The sequence below is a fragment of the Eretmochelys imbricata genome, chromosome 1 (genome assembly GCF_965152235.1).
Source record: "Eretmochelys imbricata isolate rEreImb1 chromosome 1, rEreImb1.hap1, whole genome shotgun sequence".
In the NCBI taxonomy this organism is placed as follows: domain Eukaryota; kingdom Metazoa; phylum Chordata; order Testudines; family Cheloniidae; genus Eretmochelys; species Eretmochelys imbricata.
In genome coordinates, this window is record NC_135572.1 from 138,262,490 (window position 1) to 138,283,138 (window position 20,649).

Here is a 20,649-nt window from a genome sequence, read left to right on the forward strand (position 1 = left end):
TTAGAATGATGAGTAGTCCTGCTTCGGCTTTTATTCTTAGAAAAAAGGAAGCAAAAAAGGATCAATTGACATTAAGAAAATTCGATGTGTTGAGACAGTGAATCATGAGGAACAGGCACCTTTGGAGAGACAATATCCATTTCAGGTAAGATCAAGAAATACAAGACTGATCTTTACTGTGGTGAACCATTATTTCTAGGACAAATAAGGACTTGTGTCACTGCTGACTGTTCCAAAAACTTACAGCAGGTTGGAAATGAATCCTTTTTACTATAAACGTGACCCAACAACCATCAAAATCAACGGGAGTCTTTTCACTGACTTCAGTAGAATTTGGATCAGGACCTATCTCTGCATTCATGTGTGTATAATAGTTTATTTATTTTGGTGTGATCCTATACACACACAATAATGGTGCATTTATTTGAATACTGAATATGTTTATTTTGTTGTGCAATACTGATCACAATTCATTTTTTCTTTTTAACCTTCCCCACCTCACCTCCTTTCACTTTAGTGGCAAAAAGAAGTGCAGAACTTGGCCTTTTGATATTGAAACTGTAGGCTGACCATTTAAATGTACCAGACTCCAGAAATTCAAAGTTACAGTTCCTCAGCAATTGTACCTCATCCAAACTGCACATCTCCATTAAACCTTATCTTTATAAACATATACAGTAATACCAAACACTACATATGTGCATGGAAGCAAAGTCATATCTGCTGCAAAAGCCATAACTTTGACTTTGCTGTCATTTGTATGTGTTAATTCTCAGAGATAGGTTCATTCCAATGCCAGAGCAGAGAGTTTGGGGGGCAGAGAGTCCATGAGGAGAATATACAGCAGTGCAAAGCAGCTGCAACTTCCCTTTGTGAGAAGGGTGAGGTGCTATAGTCTAAAATTGGCAACCGTGGCTTGGAAAGGGTGCATGACCTGGGCAGCAGAGGAGTTCATTAATTAACACCCAATAATTGCTACCCCTGGGGGTAACCCCAAGAGAGGGCAGCAGTGTTATCACTGCCTGACTTATCTCAGATTGGATACCCCCCAACCCTCATTAAATAATATTTTTATATTAAATTAGTTTGTTACTCTCATGAGCACCTAATACACTCAGATCTGTGGGGGGAGGCGTGGGGGAGGAATGAAAGGTACATACTGTACTTCCCGGTTCTAATGAGAATGTGCAAGTTACTGAATGTAGGGTCTTATTGTTTGCCTACTAATGCCAAAGGGAGTTTTGCCATTGGGAACAAGATTGGTTCAGGCCCATAATGCAAGCTCACATTCATGTGAAATAGGAGTATAACTATATAACTCTGCTCTGGCTCTTCACTGTCCTGGGCTTAGGGTTGCCAACCCTCCAGGATTAGGCTGGAGTTTCCAGGAATTAAAGATTAATCTTTAATTAAAGATTATGTCATGTGATGAAATCTCCAAAAATATATCCAACCAAAATTGGCAACCCTGCCTGGGCTGCATGCATTTTGGTGTGAACAAGCCTGCAGAGCTTGATCCTTGGGTTCTAAGTCCTTTACTTCTTTGTTTCCATTACTCTAGGTCTTTATTTAAAAAAAAAAAAAGCTAATGAACTTTGAGTCAGATGTGAAGCCCAGGATAACTAGAATGAATTGTTTTCCTGCCTCTTTTAGATTGTATACAAGGATGGCCTTCTCTATGTCTATGCAGCAAACGAAGAGAGCCGAAGTCAGTGGCTGAAAGCTTTGCACACAGGTAACATTTGTTTTTACTATCTTGTGAAGCAACTCTTTTTTAACGTGGGGGGGAAGGGGAGCTTGTGTGTTCAGAGAAATCATCTGAATAAGGGGAGCAGATGAATCTAGTTTCTTATTTTAATGCAACGGTTTTGTCAGCCATTTTTCAGCCTCAATCTCGCTCTGCCATGCAACAGGACTGCAGTGGATGAGAATATTTAAAAAATGTCAATGAAAAATGGGGGGGAGGAAAAAATTCACAAAATTTCCCTGCTGGCATTTCCCCACCAGCTCTAGTCTTTACTTAGTTTGTTCTGATTCTTTCTGTGGTCTTTAACTGAGCAAGGCTCCGTCCATGCAATAAGTAGTGTGTAGGCAGAGTGCTGGGCCCAGTAAACCACAGTGAAGTCAATAGGACTCCTCAGGGGAGGGGGAGTCGATCCACATACTACACATTGCAGGAGCACCCATTAAAGTCAATAGGAGTCTTTCCGTTTACTTTAAAGGACTTTGAGTCAGGCCCTGTTTATCCCCCAGTTCTTCCTTGTGGGCCGATGGGTAGAGGTGACTCTGAGGGTGTGGCTCTCTCCTTGCCTACATGGAAGTGAAGATATATTAACTACTGCTGCAACATTGTCCCTGGACAATCTGGGCAGAAGTGGGAGGATTCAATAGGCTACATGCATTGATTCTTCTAGAAACCAGGGACAGATTATTTTGAGTAAGTCTTCTGAAGAAAAATTTGGTTTTGAAAGCCCCTCTGGGGAGGGGATCCTGGAGGCAGGTGCCAGCAGGGATCCAGACTGGCAAGGGAATAGGGAAGAACCACAGGAAACCAGGAGGCAGTTTGGAGGCATAAAGACTTCCCCACTCATGGCCCTGACGTCTGGCAGATTGAGTTTTTGGTAGCTGAATCCTCTGCTCATTCCATTCACCCACCAGAATTATGTGCTGGAAACTCCAGGATTTGTCTCTTCATGGGGCTTATTGTCCCGTAAATTGTTTTTTTCCTGATGGGAGAAAGATCTGACCTTAGGACCTCAGGATTTGGTCCAATATTCTCAGCTGAACATATTAATAAGCGTGCTATTCAAACAAGATATGTTTTTTAAAGAGAGTATGTGAGGAATACCATTTGTTTAGTGAAATATTGCATAAATCTTGTGACGTGCATTATACCAAAGTGATTGCAATTTTCTAAGGAACTTTTAAAATCAAGTTTAGCTATAAAAACTGGTAGCAAAATTCTGTGGCCAAGATTTTGAACAATCATGCAGCAGCTCCCATGCTTCTGCGTGTGCAGCATTTTTGAAAACCAGGCTGTAAATTCAGGTGCCTAACCAGGGATTTAGGAGCTTAACTTTAAGCAATTATTTATAAACCCATGCCCTACACTTTTAAAATTATTTGTTTCATTATCTTTTAAAACAAATACTACAAAACTGATTTAAAAAACTACAGTATCCCTATTGCCAGTTATACTGTTTTGGGCCATTTCTATAGAACACTGGAGTATTTTTTTTATATATAAAGTAACAAATGTTTATTTAAGAGGTTTGATAAATGGAAAGTGTTACATTTTAACGGTACATTCCTTTAACAGGTCAGTTTTGTGCTGAAATTTGCCATTTGGGGTACTGAACACCTATAGTTTGTCTAGTTTATTTCTATGATATGAATTAGAAATGAAATCACTCTTCATATTTTTGATACATAAAATATTTTATTAGGTTTTTCAACACAGTTAAATGGGCTTTAGGACAGTCTAGAAACATCTTTAAGTCTTTATAAAATGCAAGTCTCCTCCATGATCTTGATTCACAGTTACTGAATTCCTTTATTGTATCAGTTTGTCTTACTTTACTGAGAACATGCTACCAGCAAACCTTTTGAAGTTCTTTTTTTTTTCTTCTTCCCCTCCTGTGCTCTCCAGAGATTAAAGACAATCCTAATTTACTAAACAAGTATCACAAAGAATTCTTCACCAATGGGAAGTTTCTCTGCTGCAACCAGACATGTAAAGCAGCCCTTGGATGTACCATCTGGAAGAAATGTAATGAGCCATTTTGCTTTTTGATATGTTGTTAGTCTTAATGGTGCTTTTCATGATATTGGTAAATCTACAAGGATAATTGTAGTCAATGGTGGTAAATCTAAAGATCTGGTCAATTATTCCTCTTGATGTTTGTTCTTAACGTCTTTTAACAGCATCGCAATTGTACTGTGCAGTTTGATAATATGGCTAGGGGAAAATAACATAGTATGTGAAATACCCATGCTGAGATCATAACTATTTTTTACTGTACCTCCAAAATGCACCAAAAAGAAATTCTTTCTCTTTCCTTCTTTGACTTAGTATCCTGAGTTGTTGTTGCTGTTGTTATGGGACTGGGAGAAAAAAATATCAGAACTTGTCTTTATGGCTGACTTCTAACAGCCAAATTATCTACTAACAACATTGGTGTGTCAGTTATAAAGAATTTAACTTCATAATTAATCCAAAGTAAAACTGAATTTTCTCATTATATCTATATTTATGGTGGCGACTTTTCTAAGCAATGCAACATTCTCCCCCACAAGCCTATTTCTGGTACTCTGTGGAATGTGCGTTTACAAGAAATAGGATTACAATAAGCACAGGGGGATCAAAAGAATAGCTGAAAAATCATTTTACCTTTATAAAATGTACTGTGCTGAGGAGCAAGTTTAGTTAGGAAAAATTGCCAGTCAAATTATTCCACAAAATGGTTCTGGGGAGCAGTTGTTTCAAATAAAGGTACATTCCAGAACCTCATAGAACATTTGTGCATTTCCCTCCTGTGCACCATTTAAAACCAAACATGGTATATCTGAGCTGCAGTATGTTGGAACAATGTATTTACTGAATGAAGGAGCATTTTATGTATTTTACTTAAATATACATTTTTAAAATACTTGACTGGAAATTCATCACAATTAGTTAACTCATTTATTAGTCACCGTAAAGAACCTGAGGAGTAAATTTTCAAAATGGGTGCATGCCAGGATCTACATATTCGTAAGCACCCTGCCTCCCCTCCCACACACACATTATTGCATGCACATTGGATAGTTGAGGCTTACATTTTTTTGAAAGTGGACACTTGTTTTGGGTGCCTCTGGTTTGGGAGCCTACCTTGATATTGAAATACTGATTTTTCAGAGGTGCTGAACTCTTGCAGTTTCCATTGACATTGAGAGTGCTCAGCCCCCCTGATAATCAGGTCCCAGTTGTTTCAAGATGGGTACTCAAAATGACAGGCAACCCATATTTAAGGGACATATTTGAAAATAAAAGCCAAAACACCTAAGAGCCCAATTTGTATGTGAGAGATTGCAAGTGAAAATATAAGAGGCCCCTTTTGAAAATGTAGCTGCACTATTCAGAATTAACATCGGTGTCCTATGTATGGACACAGTGGAGGAACACTGAACAATGCCCTACTATTTTAAAGAGTTGCCAGTTGTTGGTTTTTTGTCATTTGAATGGCCTTCTGTAACTTCCAAACCAAACACGATATATGCAAATAATGCTATAAAACCCACACACTGCCACAAGTAACTATTTGGTTGCCACTGGACTTCTACACAAAGTAGTAGGTAGAAAAAGAAACCTTCCAAAAAGTAGGGTCATCATGTATCAAACACCTTGTCTCTGTCTGAAATACTACAGAAGGCAAGAGGGTGTTGTGTCTATGCTAAATTTGCTTCAGAAAACCAGCTATTGTTGATGGTGCAGCTGCACTTGTGATGCCAACAATGTGAGAGGGCTAGTGGAGGGAAAATCTCAGGCAGCCTCCAACATATTAACTATCACATTCCCTAAAGCACGTTAACCCAACGTGGAGGTAAAACACTGGTGATCACCAGTTCTGTTTGTCTCCTCTAATAGTCCCACCATTGCTGCCACTAGTGAAGCTACATAAGTGAAAAAGCCTATTGCACGCAAAGCCTTGGAGTCATGCAGTAAATGGCTTGTGTTATTTTTACTTTCCCCCCAGTTATAGATATGAGTCTACCTAGCACAACCAGCTCTGTGAAACCGCTGCCTCCTGTCCCTGCAAAACCGGTAGGTGACAAACTTTTAGTATCTGCCTACAATGAACTCTGCTTTTGCGGGCAAATCCACTCTCTAGCATCCAGCCCACATAAATGATGGAGAGATCCACTGGGGAAGGAATAAGGAACCTTCTCCCCCAGACAGCTGTTGAATAGCGGCTACTCCAATCTAGTCACTGAGTAGCACCAATGTCCTTAGTGGCCACCAGCACAACCCGGGGAAGGACAGGAGGGTGCACTTAGCAGTCCTCCAGCTCTACCCTTTCTCCACTCATTCCTCACCCTGCCCACGCTCCCCTCTGGGCTGTCACGCAGGAGTGCCTGCAAAGCTGGGAAAGTCTCAGATAGTTTCAATGCATTGCAGTATGCGTATGTCAGTTTGGGCCATAGCAAACCTCTGCTTCTTGTGAAGTTGTTTGAACAGATTTGCTTTTATGTGCCTGTTTCCATTAAAGTCAATGGGAATTTTACCCCACAGGCTTCAGTGAGAGCAGGCCTGGGCCCAAAATTGTTGCTCTAGAGCCCAAATCCTTCCCATTCCAGAAGTTGCAGAGGGCCTCCTACTGAGTGGAAATGCTGCAGTGCCCCTGTACTGGGGGGAGGGCAGGATTACGTGTGTCTGTACAGGAAATGTGCAGCCTCTGCCAGCCACGGAGTCCAGCTCCATGGAGGCTCCTGTTATAGTCATGAAGAGGCCTGTTAGAGGGAAGGGTGGTGGTTGTCAGAGACAAGAGTCAGGATGGGGCTTGAGGATCGGCTACTACACTGATTCTCTGGTCCTTTCCTCTCTGTAGAGCACAAGATCCATGGAGGTCACTCCAGCACTTAGGCCCAGGTAGTGACTGGAGTGCCACTTCACTGTTGTTCCATGGCCGGGGATTGGGGTTATCTCCACCAAATGCATCCGTGTCCAGACAAGTCACTCAGGCTTGGAACTGGGGAGAGGGCTTGTGACTAAGAGCTCACTTATATGTCATACGTCTAAGACAGGGATTGGCAACCTTTGGCACGTGGCCCGTCAGGGAAAGCCCCTGGAAGGCCGGGACGGTTTGTTTACCTGCAGCGTCCGCAGGATCGGCCGATCTTAGCTCCTACTGGCCGCAGTTCGCTGTTCCAGACCAATGGGGGCTGCGGGAAGTGGCAGCCAGAACATCCCTTGGCCCATGCCGCTTCCCGCAGCCCCCATTGGTCTGGAACGGCGAACCGCGGCCAGTGGAAGCTGCGATTGGCCGAACCTGTGGACGCTGCAGGTAAACAAACTGTCCTGACCTGCCAGCGGATTTCCCTGACGGGCTGCGTGCCAAAGATTGCCGATCCCTGATCTAGGATACACTCAGATCACAGTTTCCAGCTTTTCTCTGCAACCACCAGCATAGAAACTTTTTTTAAAATGAAAGCTGAGATTCTCACGCAATAACTTGACTCCAGCAGCAGGGGATTTAAGAAACGTACCAAATATCACACGACTCATGATAAAATCATAAGAATCGTCAATGCGGCTTTAAGTATTTTTGTCTGAGTAGGGACTTGGAAAGCATTTATAACTGAGCAAATGGGCTTTTGATCCTGGTTCTGATAACGAAGTTTGAGGATACTGAGACTGTGAATAAACAAATTTCAAATGCCATGGGCCATCCTCCCTGACTCCTGTCGAAGGATTTTGTTTATCTAAAGAGATTATCAGTCATGGATATCAGCCACTGAACGGGTTGACTCATATTAGGACTTCCTAGCTCATTCTCAAGGAGATGTTTTGAAAGGGAAATTTAAAAAGCAGGGGCATAACAATGCTCAGATGGGTCCCCAAATACAAATTCAAAGTGGGCCCTAATATAAAGCTCAAATACCTTCCAGTGCTTGTCAGAGACAAAGCAACTTTATTTCCTGGCCCCAGTCACATGGCACAGGTCAGGACTACAAAAGTTGTCAAATGACAGGGAGCAGCATCTACTTAGTCCAGCAACTACTAGTGCAAGCCCCCAACAAAACTTTGAATAACTTTCTCCTTTTTTCCCTTTCCCCTTTTACCACCCATTCAAATTGCTCAACATACCGAACACCATAATCTCCTAACAGTCCTTCCAAGTCTCTGTTGGCTTATGCCCCTCCCCTCACCCTTCCTCCAAATCTCTAGGGACTCTGTCCCCCTCTTCCCTGTCCAGGTTGTTCTTGGTGCTGTCCTTCTCCCCACATCCCTGGGTCTCTGGTGTCCCTTTTCCTCAGACCAACATCATACCTCTGCCCTCTTATGCTGGGGCCTGACAGAAGAGGCTACTCCAGGAGCAATTATGGGAGTTGGGGACCATCAGCCGGGTTAATGGGCATGAATGTGCCTTGGAGCCGCCAGACAGTTTCCCGACTCTTTGGGAGCAGCAGTTGTTTCCTGCCATGAGAGGCAGCATTTCACGTCTGTTAGTCCTCTGCACCCCATTTGTAGCCCTTGCTGTTTCTCTCCTGCGCCCTCACGCCTCCTAGCCAGTGGGCAGGGGCAGATCAACTGGCCAGTCCTAGCCCTCACTCCAGTCATTCCCTTACCCCCTTCCTGCATCCCTGAGGTTGCAGCCAGAGCCATTGAGGAGTTCCACTATTAATTACTCTATGGCCTTAGTGTGAGGATTCTAGCCTGCTCTTCTCTCTCTCTCTCTCTCTCTCTCTCTCTCTCTCACACACACACACACACACACACACCCCTCTGGGGAAAATTGAACTTATCCACAGTGTGCTCTCCACATCAAATCCAAGCTGGTAACCAAAAGTGGCAGGCACGTAGGCACCTAAGTCTCATTGAAAGTCAATGGGACTTAGGCTCATAAGTGACTTGGGCACTTCTGAAAATGTTATCTTTAGGCCTCATTCCTACTGCTATTAAAGTCAACAGCAAAACTCCTACTGACGTCACTGAAAGGCGACTAGGGCTTAGGGCGGTATATTACCTGCAAATCTATATGTTTGTGATGGCCATGCCTTCCAAGACTGGAACCGCCACTGACAGGATTTTTTTTCAACAAAAATTCAGGGTTTTTATAATCCCAGCCAGCCCACCACTAAACCAGGACTCCTCTGGGAATTTTTGCAAGCTTAGATCTACATAGGCCCACTGTATTTGACTACGAGTTTTTAATTATTTTAAGCTGCTTGTTATTACCTAGTTTTAAACAATTATTTGACTTTCTCATAATTCCGTATGACAGACAACTTAATATTAAGCAAAATAAGTTGTGTGCCATGACTGTCCTCTTTTAAACTAACATTTGCATTTCCTGCTGCAGCAAAGCCCCGACTCTTCCCATTTTATTCCATGACAAATAATCAGCCTTGATTATCTGAAATATCAATTTCTTCCATACCGTGTTTAGAAAAGGAAATAACAGGCCCCACTGTGCAGTAACAGTTGGCTAATGCTGATTTCATTTTTAACGGTGACTATTATACTTGTTATTGACCTAAGGCACATTTTTAAAAAATGTGACATGCTATCGTATCATGTTACAGCAGAGTCTTTTGGTCCGGTCTGCTATCAGCACACTTCCATACGGTGGAAGGTACTTACGCTTCATGACTCACAATGTACACTACAAGTATGTCTACACTGCAAAAAAAGATGTGTTTTTAACTTGGGTTAGTACTTTGAGTTCAACCCCAGGGTAACTTATAGGCTTGAACTTGAGCTGCTAACCCAAGCTAAATGCCAACTTGCCATGTCTTCACTGCTATTTTATCCCAAGTTAGCTAACCTGAGTTAGGAACACACCTTTTTTTGCAGTGTAGATATACCCCAGGTATAAGTATCAGTTAATCCTATTACCATTCCAGGTTATGTAAATTCATCCTCTGTGCTGAGCCACCTGCAACATGTTGCAGTTTGAGCTCATTGTGAGCTCACAAATTGTTAGCTTCAACTGAGAATGTCCTTACCTCTTCTGGTGTATTTTTAACCCACTGGGCTGAATCCTGTTCTCAGCTATAATACAAAACCATGCTCCTTGGGTCTTGTAACATAAAGTCTGTGCTGTTGCTAATTTTACAAAAAAAACAACTCCACATATATTAAAGCAGGACCAAGCCTTGAATATTATTGTAATAGAGTTTGGTTTGTAGTTCATTATTTATATTGGACTACAGCTGTTGGAATGTGTTTTAAAACAGATGAAGGAAAAAATACTTCAGCCCACTATGCATTTCTTGTTAGCTTGCATTAATTTCTTCGCCGTCACAGAGCTTATTGAAGATGCAAACTGCAATATAAATGCTAAAAATGATTTTCTACTGCAATGCACTTCATTGTAGTTTTATTTCCTCTGCCTTCAAAAGTTGAAGCATGACAGTCTGCCTCCAGTTCTAGCACCTGGTAAATCCTCACTGAAGATCACTGTGGCAGAGTATGACTATGAACCCAAAGGAAACTCTGATATCCAGCTCATCAGGAACAACAAGTATTATGTTCTGAAAGAAGAGGATCCTGACTGGTGGCAAGTAAGGGACCTGGAAGGGTAAGTTTACTTTGCACACTTAATAGAGAATATTTGTTCAGCAATGACCCTCATTCCACATCACACCCATCCTTAAACAACCCTGCTGGCACTGGTGCATTCCAGGATCCGGTTAAGAACTACCCTGGTGGCTTTTTAAACTTGCTCCAGCTGATCTCATGAGCCTTAATTTTCTCTACAACTTCCATTCTTTTCTCCTTTAACTTGCCCCTCTTTGACCCTTGCCACAATCTTATATACATGACATGTACAGTGTCTCTCTGATGCATGTGTATTGTGGAATTTAGAGGCAAGTCAAGCCTCCTCAGGATTTATCATTTTCATTTCAAAGGCTCACAAAAAGTCCACTACTTGCAAACCATATAACCATATGTACAAAGAAGGGGGGTTGCATTCCTTAAGGCTGTTCAAAAATCTGTCCTGCCCCATCTTTGCTTCCATCTCACCTACTTCCACTTCTCCCTGTGAAATAACTAGAATTTTAGCTACCAGATCAGGCAAGAGTGACAATAATCGCTGAGTAGCCTATTATCTGAACAGTCTCTAGTGGTTTTTATTTTGGAATGTACCTGCAATAGCAGTGGCAACTTTAGAGTCAATGGAGACTATTAGGAAAGAAGCACTTTTCACCTTTGGGGTATCCACCTGGGGCGGAGGGCTGGGAAAGGGAGTTAACCCGAAGCTTTCTGTTGCACATCATGTAACTGGCAGGATGTGAGTTGCACCAACAGTGTGCATATGGAACAACTGTTCCATTTTCAGTTCACATCATGTGAACACATGACAGCAGTTTGCTGCAAACTGAGGGCACAGCATTCTCCAGAGGTGTCCCATGGAATGTATTTCCAAGGGATACGTCTGGGCTTCCCTGCTGAGCAGCATGAATCCTGGGATTACTTTCTCTGTGAAGTGTGGAAAGGCAGGCAGGTTCAATTTTATTTAAAAAATCACGTTTTCACCGTCTCCGCCCCATACTTCCTTTCTGGGCGGGCTCGCAACATTTCTAAAATACTGTCATCCAGCATGGACCCCACAATGCTGCACACTGCTATGGTGATAAGCATGAGTATGCACAGGCTGCTTGGGCTGTATTACAGCACTCAGAGCTGGCCGAATGCCTGTTGCACCGCCCAAGAGAATGACATGGGAGCCGGAGAATATCCTATGGCATCAGCAACAGCTCCTCCAGCATCAGGGGGATACTCTACTGCGGGGGCAGCAGGACAAGGTAGAAGAACAGGAGGATGCCATTGGAACAAGAGGGCGAGTTCCTGGATCACCTGCACAGCATTCAGTGCCACTTCTGGGCTCAGGAAACCAGTGTGGATTGGTGGGAGAGGATCGTTCTGCAGAGCCGGGGTGACCAGCAGTGGCCATAGAACTACCAGATGGGAAACCTTTTTTGAGATCTGCATGAAACTGACCCTAGAGCTGCAGCAACAGCGTGCCAACATGCTGTGCCCCACACTGGTGGAGAAGCAGGTCATAGCTACCATCCAGAAGTTGGCCACCCCAGAATGTTAACAGTCTGTAGCCAACCAATCCAGTGCAGGGAGATCAATCATTGGGACCATTCTCTACTAGGTCATTGATCAGGTGCTGTCTAATTGGGTCATGAAGCTGTATAATGCTCAGGAGATTACTGATGGCTTTGCATGCATGGGGTTCCCAAACTGTATAGGGGCAAGTGATGGGACCCATATGCCTATCTTTTGCCCCCCTCTCCCACCGGGCTGCAGAATTTATAAACAGAAGAGGGTACTTCTCCAAGCTTCACCAAGGACAAGTGGACTCCCATGGCAGCATGACAGACATAAATGCAGGGTGCTCTGGAAGCATCCACAATGCTAGGATCTTTTGGAACTCAGTTCTATTTAGATTAATGGAGAAAAGACTATTCCCCCTCAGAAGCATTGTGGACATTAATAGTATGGAGGTTGGGCTGATTATTCTGGGAGACCTGGCTTACCCCCTGATGCCCTGGCTAATGAAGCCATACACTTGTTCTGGGACAGAAGGAGGAGACATTTTAACCATTGCCTCAGTAATTGCAGAATGAGGGTCGAGTGTATATTAGGTCATTTGAAAGGCAGATGGTGCTGTTCATGGAATAGCTTGGAAGCTGCAGAATTTTTTTTCCAAGCATTTTAGCTGCACATCATGCTTCTATGCAATATTTGTGAGAGCAAGGGGGGAAGGAACCATGCTGATGGGTGGGAGGCTGATGTTAAGACAGACTTGCTTGGAGGTTCAAGCAGCCAGCAGAGTATCCCCTAGAGAACACTAACAGCTGGGAGAATGCTGCCAGGGATGCCTGTTTTCATATTTTGAGTCTTGTGCCTGAATGTGGCAGCCCAGGGGGCTTGTGCTGGGATACAGACATTGTGAGCACTGGGGGATTGTGTGTAGGTGATTGAAGTGTGTACTTATGTAAAACCCTATGAATTATTTCAGCTTTATTTAAAGGATTTTCTGTGTTAAATGCAATGATGACTCATAATGGATGCACTGTGAACTGTTTTTGTTATGAAACAACAACAAAAACCAATAATAAGGTTTTAATGAAGCCAATGGAAAAAATAATGTATTTGTATTTGGAAATGCATTTAACTAACCAATCTACTAGCTAACCAACTGTACACAAACATTTCATTAATGCAACAGTGTGAACATTTCAAATACAACACTGGGGGGTGGGGGGTTTGCATAAAGTCACAAGCGAGAATACACCTTGCCTCTAGATTCTGGGGTTGAGTGCCATGGCTCAAAGTTGTCAAAGGTGCCGCAGAGGTCCCAGGAGTCAGTGTTCTCGGTGCCCAGAGGTTGGATCTGAGAAGTGAATGGCATTCTGGCTCAGGACAGCATCCATGAGCTGCCTCTGCATCTGTCTGTGTTTTACCGTGTGCTCCCTGGCCATGGCGATGTTGACCTTAGCCACAGCCATGCTTTCTCTGGTCTCTGTTCTTGGCCACTGTCACTATCTCCTGGGAGAGCTGCATTTCTTTCTCCCACTCAGTCCTCATGTACTGCCTCCACCTCTCAGCCAGTCTGGTTTTCCTTTGTGACTCAGCCATGCGTTCTGCAAATGTCTCATTGCGAGTCTTCCTTTTTCTCCCCGTCAGGTTGACCAGCCTGTCAGCAGTATATAGAGGCCTTGATGGTCTGGCTGTTGCAGGGATTGTGGGAGTAAGGGGAAAAAACAGTTGTGTACTGTTTATATGCCAGACAAATCCTAATAGCTTCTTTGTATATGTGACTTTTCCTCCCCGAGTCTCTTCCCAGTCTTGGGGGAATCTCAAAGATGGTCAGTGGTTTGCATGGAGAGAAGGTGCTGGCTGCATTTGGATTTCAGTGTCCTGTATCTACTTTCAGGCTGTTGGTAGGGGTGGGGGTGGTCAGAGCCATGTTCCAGGTTTGCTTTTGCAGATTTGTTTGGGCACTGGAGGCGTGTCTGTGGTGCAAAGGGAGGGCTATGGGGAGCATCAGGGGGCGAGCTAGATTGTAATCCTCTTTACATCCCCTTTAGGCTGTCCTGACTCTCAGTGACATTATGCTGAGGAGGGTGACGAGGAGGCACAGAATGGCCTTATTCTTAAAGGCAAAAGGCAGACCAGCGACATATGGTGTGAAGTTATTCACCAGGATGGCCCCCCAGAAGTGCTGCAGGAGTGGAAGGGGCTTGCAAGCTATGCTAGGGGGTGGGGACTGGGCATGCAACTATTCTGTATAGCGTGCTAAACAAAATTCAGCAATTTCTCAGTTTTAAGTTCTGCTATACCTCTCCTGCAGACATGGAGACAGCACAGAGAAAACCAGAAACGCCCTGCTATGGTTACAGGTTTCAGAGTGGTAGCCGTGTTAGTCTGTATCAGCAAAAACAATGAGGAGTCCTTGTGGCACCTTAGAGACTAACAAATTTATTTGGGCATAAGCTTTTGTGAGCTAGAACCCACTTCATCAGATGCATGAAGTGGAAAATACAGTAGAAGGTATATTTATACATAGTACACGAAAAGATGGGAGTTGCCTTACCAGGTTGGGGGGGTCAGTCTAATGAGACAACGTAATTATCAGTAGAATATCAAGGGAAGAAAAATCACTTTTGTAGTGGTAATGAGGGTGGCCCATTTCAAACAGTTGACAAGAAGGTGTGAGTAACAGTAGGGGGAGATTGCTATGGTAAAATTAGGTTTTGTAATGACTCATCCACTCCCAGTCTTTATTCAGGCCTAATTTGATGGTGTCCAGTTTGCAAATTAATTCCAGTTCTGCAGTTTCACGTTGGAGTCTGTTTTTGAAGTTTTTTGTTGAAGAATTGCTACTTTTAAGTCTGTTATTGAGCGACCAGGGAGGTTGAAGTGTTCTCCTGTTGGTTTCTGAATGTTGTAATTCCTGATGTCAGATTTGTATCCATTTATTCTTTTGTGCAGAGACTGTTCGGTTTGGCCAATGTACATGGTAGGGGGGCATTGCTGGCACATGACGGCATATATCACATTGGTAGATGTGCAGGTGAACGAGCCTCTGATAGTGTGGCTGACGTGGTTAGGTCCTATGATGGTGCCCTTGAATAGATATGCAGGCAAGGTTTGTTGCAGGGTTTGGTTCCTGGGTTAGTGTTTTTGTTGTGTGGTGTGTAGTTGCTGGTGAGTATTTGCTTCAGGTTGGGGGGCTGCTATGGTTATCCGCTAAGCTGCTTGTTACATGGCATTTGTACCTCAGCCTGGTCTGCCCATGCAATGTGCACTCATACCTCAGGTGAACTATGAAAACTAACCCCAATTATTTTCCTGTAACCAGTGTCTCAACAAACTGTGGGATTTTGCACAAATGAATGCTTTCTGTATTCAACTCTGCCGTGGGACGGGGCACAGAGGGTCAGGATATGTGCCATTTTGAAATAGCAAAAGGGGGTAGGGAACGGGAGGGTTCTAATTCACATCTGCCAACAATAATAATAAATTGAAAGGACAGGTTTCCAACCTGCTGAAGTTCCCTCCAAGGGATCTGATTCTTCGGTCGCAGCCTGGTTTTCTGGCTGGGACTCTGGCTCCGACAGAGGAATCAGGGTCCATTGTAGCAGGTCAGGATTGGGGCGGGCTTTCCAGCTGGCCATCGTCAGCATTCTTAGTCCCAAAAAGATCCTGGTTTTCCAGGGCAGCTCTTCTCCGGCATCCACCTTCTCATTTTCCAACTGGTTGAGCCAGTCATCGTGGGTGGAGGGCAGAACACAGGCAGCAGGCTCCAAATAGTGCCTGGGAAGGGTCATACTATAATCATGTAGAAGCCTGTCCAGTTCATCAAAAAATGGACAGGTCACATGTCCCCTGCCAGATTGTCTCCTTTTATCCCTCATTTCAATGTATTTTCTTCTGAGCTGCTTGCTCTATCCAGCACTGGGTGGCAACCCACTCATGACTCCTCACAGACATCTGCTTTGCAGTGTCCACAAAAAACTGCTCATTCCTGTAGCTGGCCGCAAAGAGCTTCCTGAACCAAAGCTGCTCCCCTAGATGATGATGAGATCCAGGGTCTCAGCTGAGATCCAAGGGGCTGCACAAGGCATGATGTGGGCTTCTGGAGCCCTATCGCAGTGGTATCACCAGAATGATACACTGGGATCCAGGAGCAAATAGCAAAATCTAGCTCTGCACCAGCTTTTAAAAGGGGGAAGGGACATCCTGTAAACTTGATCCCAGGGCAGGGTGTGCACACAAGTAAACAGACAGGTCAGTAATGGTCAACCTGCAAAGCACTATGGGATTGCCAGTGGAAGCATACAAGAAGTGGTGCACAGCAACTGCATGCATACAAACAAAAGACCAAACTAATACAATTTGAAGTGAACCTAGTCCACTGGGCAGGACAACTCCAGAACACCTGATAGATGTGGAATTAATACACAGTGATTGGTTGCGTCATGTGTACACAAGTGTTTTCAAACCACATTAACTTGATTTGGTCTGGATTAAAACCCCCATGTAGACAAGCCCTTAATGTTTTACCGCAATGACTGGGGACCCCTTTCTATAGATTTTCTTGGTTATTTCCCTTGTGGTCCACAAAGGGAGGAACCTCCTTCAGCAAATTAAAGGAAGGTATTTTCTCATTAATCTCCAGCTGGGAGTAATACCTATGTTCAGCTGAGAGAGGTCCCAGACAGACTGAAGAGAGTTTGGACTGAGTGGAGTTTTGGCTGGTCGACTAATAACTCATTGATTCAAGTACAATTTGTAAATAAAGAAAGAAACAAATAAAGAAACATTAGCTTCTAACACACAATACCCAGCTTGATATTCATCACACTGTAAAAAGTTCCATGGAATCAAAGAAAGCAGAAGGCCAGCAACAAATTAGTATGTGTGAGGGGCTACCCAGTTTAATGCACAGAGTGCAGAGTGCATGACTGCTTGGTTGATGGCTAAGTGGTGTATGTATACACCTGATGCAATCAGCTCCAGGCTCTCACAGCTCAAACACTGCATCCTGAGCTGAAGGGAAGGAGCAGAGAGAGAGAAAGAGAATTATGCATGGTGTTTCCCTTTGACCTGTGTGACTAATTGGAGTCAGGGCCTTGGAGGGCCGTTGCTATTAGGATGAGAAATTGAAAGTACAAGTCAGGTATATTTTTGGTGTAATCTCTTTTATTTACCGAAACGAATGACCCACATTGTCCTCTTTCCGTTAACACAGGAGGAAACAAACAGCAGGCAGTTCCCTTACTCAGCAATCTTCAAGTCTTCCACTCCGTTGAGTTCTCTGCTCAAGATGCCCAGTCTCTCTGCTTCAGTCACGGTCACATTCACTGCTACTGTCCTGTCTTTCTGTCCCTCCAACAGACACAGCTTGCAACTGATACGGTTGCCCTGTGTCTCCAACCAGAAAACCGCCTCAGTCGACACAGTTTAGCTCTGCCCTGCCATGCTGCCTGGTGCCTCAGGTGGTCTCCTCACAGCCCGAGCTGCTTTGCTTCATAAAGATGCTTGACTGAATTGAACCTGAAAGAGAGTGCTTGGTACAGCCATTGACTTTTTGATGTCTGGGAATTGTTTTTGGATCAGAGAACCCGCTGCTGGCAGCCATTAGTACATCAAAACATGATTGAGCAGCCCTACCTACAAACTGCCTGCTCCACTCCTGCTGAGAAAGCCTATCGCTAAGATGGAAGTTATTTCAATGGCTGTTACAGATTTTAATGTATTAAAAAATAATTTCCTACAACAACAAAATTCCCCATGCCTTCCTCTATGTGGCATATAAACACCAGGACTAGTTTAAAATATTTTAAACATGAAAATCTCTCTGACGCTATAAAAAGTTAGTGAGTGAGTTTGTTTAATCCCATTTCCTATTTGAAAAGGTCAAATTTAAGATGGAATTATACAAGATAACTGAATCATGAACTGTTTAATTTGCAGGAATGAAGGCTTCGCACCAAGTCCCTATCTGAAAGAGATCTCCTGGGATGATGATGAACCTGGGTAAATCAACATCCAGCCACTCAGTGCTTAAATTTTCACCTCACCATTTTAGGAAAGACCAGGCCACATTTCCAGAATGTTTCACTGGTTTATGATCATTCTATGGCTTTCTGAGTACCCTGCATAAAGTGTCATGAATGATATCAGCTAGACTATATCTTCATCTCCTTGCTGTATACATATTTAATGAAAAAAATTATCGGTAAAATATCGGCCCCACTGATATCAATGGAAGTTTTGCCATTGACTTCAATAGGGCCAGGATTTCACCCTACATATTCTCACTTCACTATTAAGGCCCCAACCTTGCAAACATTTACATATGTAAGTAACATTATGCATGTGAGTAGTCCCATAGAAAGTAACATGATTTTGTTTAAATGAAGCCTGCCAGATCAGACCCATTTTTTTAAGTGTCTTTGGCCCTGATCTTGCAAACACTTACGTTGTGCATAAAATTAAACACTTGCCTGAGTGTTTGCAGGGAGCATTTGAGTAATCCCATAGACTGTAAAGAGGTTTGTCTGAGTAAGCGGAGTTGGATCAGGCCCACAACTTTTTTGTAAAATGTGATCATATAATTTCCTATAATTTCCTGAATGCCGTAGAATGCAGTAAAAATTAGAATCCTAAATTATTGGTTTGTTGTTGGGGTTAGGGAGAGGAGAGGGGAGGTATTTGCTATGTTGTAACTTGTTTTGGCATGTGCTATTTTAATTCTGTCCCTGATGTTAAAAACATTTATTGGACGATTTTGAGCTTGTGGGGTTTTGGAGAATTTCTGTGTAAGCTTCAATGAGGCAATTACAATCTCCTCATAACAACTGCATCAGAGAGGTTCAGCCCCTCTGCCTAGCAGGACGAGCCGAGAAAGTGTTTAAGTCTTGCAGCACACTAGGTATTATCACAAAGGGGGCGAAGCCGCTTTAGGCTCTGCTCAGAAGTCTTGTGAATGCCCTCTGAGCAGGCTCCTGATTTTTCAAATGATAATTTTTAAAACTCAAGTTAAAATTTCCTCCCACAGCTAGCCAAGGCATGACTACTTATAAAGGACTTTCTACCTGCAACATGTTCATTTGCAACATTCAGCTGCAGCTCTAAAACTGAGGTTAGAGTATTTTACCATGGGAAAGTGTGTACTTTTTTCACCCTCACCAAACCAAAAGAGAAATGGAAAGAAAATGAAATATATCCTCAAATTTGCCTAAAGGGGGAAAAATCCACTTTGGGCTGAGCCTAGCCTTAGTTCAGTGTGACTACATTTAATTTGGGTTTTGACTTGAGGAAGGTCTGCGTATTTAATCATGATTTCAATGGGGTGTTTCGTCTTTGTAGGAGAAACTCCAGTGGAAGTGACCATTCATCAGAAGAAGAGGAGAGCATTGCTAAGCATGAGTGAGTATGTGGAGTGTTTTCATGTGTAAATCTTAAGCTCTTTGGGACAAGGACCATCTTTCCATTAGATGTCTGCAGAGTGCCTAGCACAGTGGAGCCTTTATCCCCCTCTCAACCCTTCTGTGATACAAATCATCCTTATTATAAATAATCTTCCATAGGCTTCCAATGGAATGAATATGTTTTCACCCAACAAAGCAGCAGATGGGGAGGCTTTTAGAAAAGCCTGTCTGATATCCCGATAAAAGGGGGTGCTCACAAAAGACTGATCCCTGTGATGAGGCTGAGGGGAGTGTCACTTGAAAACATGTATGAAGACGCTGTCTCCTGCGTCTGGGAGCTTGCCGCTCATGAGCATATTATGTAAGGTAAAGCCTGCCTATCACAAAGAGGTTTGAACGTTGTAGGGGTTACGCTTTTCAGTTGAAAGTCCCCCCAGTGTGGGGGTGCATGCAGGGCTCTCCATGGCAGAGTTGCCAAAAAAGAAAGTATCCTCACTCTCTGAAGGCTGCAGAGCAGGGTGCCATGCTGGCCCCAGTTAGAGCCGGGTGAAGAGGGCCAGAGGAGTGGGGCTATTTACATTGATTCAGTGACCCGAAGCTCCTGAACAGGGAACGTGGAGAGGCAGCGGCCACCCCAGATGCTTAATTTTAATGATCCGAGATTTTATTAAAAACACTGGTGAGGAACTTTGTGTTTGAAAATGGACCATTCTTTAACATGCTGCTGCTACTACTGGGGGCTATGCAAGATAGATAATTCGAAAGCTTTTTAAAAGCAAATTTGAAAATGAGGCATCTTGTATGGGTTTTTCATTGGTCTACTTTGCCAAACCATTATTCGGAAATCATGCTGTAAACAATATTTCTTGTTGTAGCTGGTATGCTGGTGATATCTCCAGGGCCCAGTCAGAGGAACTGCTGCGACAGAAGGTACTGGAAATATCTTTATTAACTGCGTTTAAACCCCTCTCTAAATCTATTGTTATCAGTGCTGCTCCTCGCCTCTAGAGGGTGCGAATGTTCTTTAAATAACTTTAGTATTACAGTGAGAGTGGCAGAAACTGACATAGGTATTAATGTAGTTTGGAGATATAGGAGTAATTAGGTTGTGGGTGAATGTAAGGTCCCTAGAGGTGGCTAAGTAATGGCACTAATCTAAACTAGGCAAAGGGCAGGCAGCGCCCTCCCCCAAAGCTCTGCCAGTGGCTTTCATTCCTGACATACAATACTCTACGTTGCTATTTCAAATGTTGGTATTTCTGGAGCACAGACTGCCAATCAGAGAATACTGTGGGGGGATTCTATGACGTGTACAAATGGAGACGACTGGACAATGGCATTGCCATATTCTGTTCCATCGGAGACATGGCATGTTAGCCGCTAGTACACTTACCTCTTACACCTCCGAGCTCCCGTGACACTCACTCCTTGTGTACTGCCTGTCCCATTGGTGCTCAGCCACTTGCAGCTCACACCATGCTCGACGGA

At 43.5% G+C, this 20,649-nt stretch overlaps 1 protein-coding gene across 1 annotated transcript in view; it reads left to right on the forward strand.

Annotated features, from left to right (window-relative positions):
• Positions 1 to 20,649, forward strand: part of BMX (BMX non-receptor tyrosine kinase) — a 37,086-nt gene that overhangs the window by 1,135 nt on the left and 15,302 nt on the right. The window contains exons 2-9 of the mRNA XM_077811742.1: positions 41 to 145; positions 1,654 to 1,735; positions 3,650 to 3,769; positions 5,736 to 5,803; positions 10,105 to 10,283; positions 17,702 to 17,733; positions 19,129 to 19,159; positions 20,037 to 20,091. Coding sequence (XP_077667868.1) covers positions 41 to 145; positions 1,654 to 1,735; positions 3,650 to 3,769; positions 5,736 to 5,803; positions 10,105 to 10,283; positions 17,702 to 17,733; positions 19,129 to 19,159; positions 20,037 to 20,091 — 672 coding nt within the window. The remainder of the gene's footprint in view (positions 1 to 40; positions 146 to 1,653; positions 1,736 to 3,649; positions 3,770 to 5,735; positions 5,804 to 10,104; positions 10,284 to 17,701; positions 17,734 to 19,128; positions 19,160 to 20,036; positions 20,092 to 20,649) is intronic.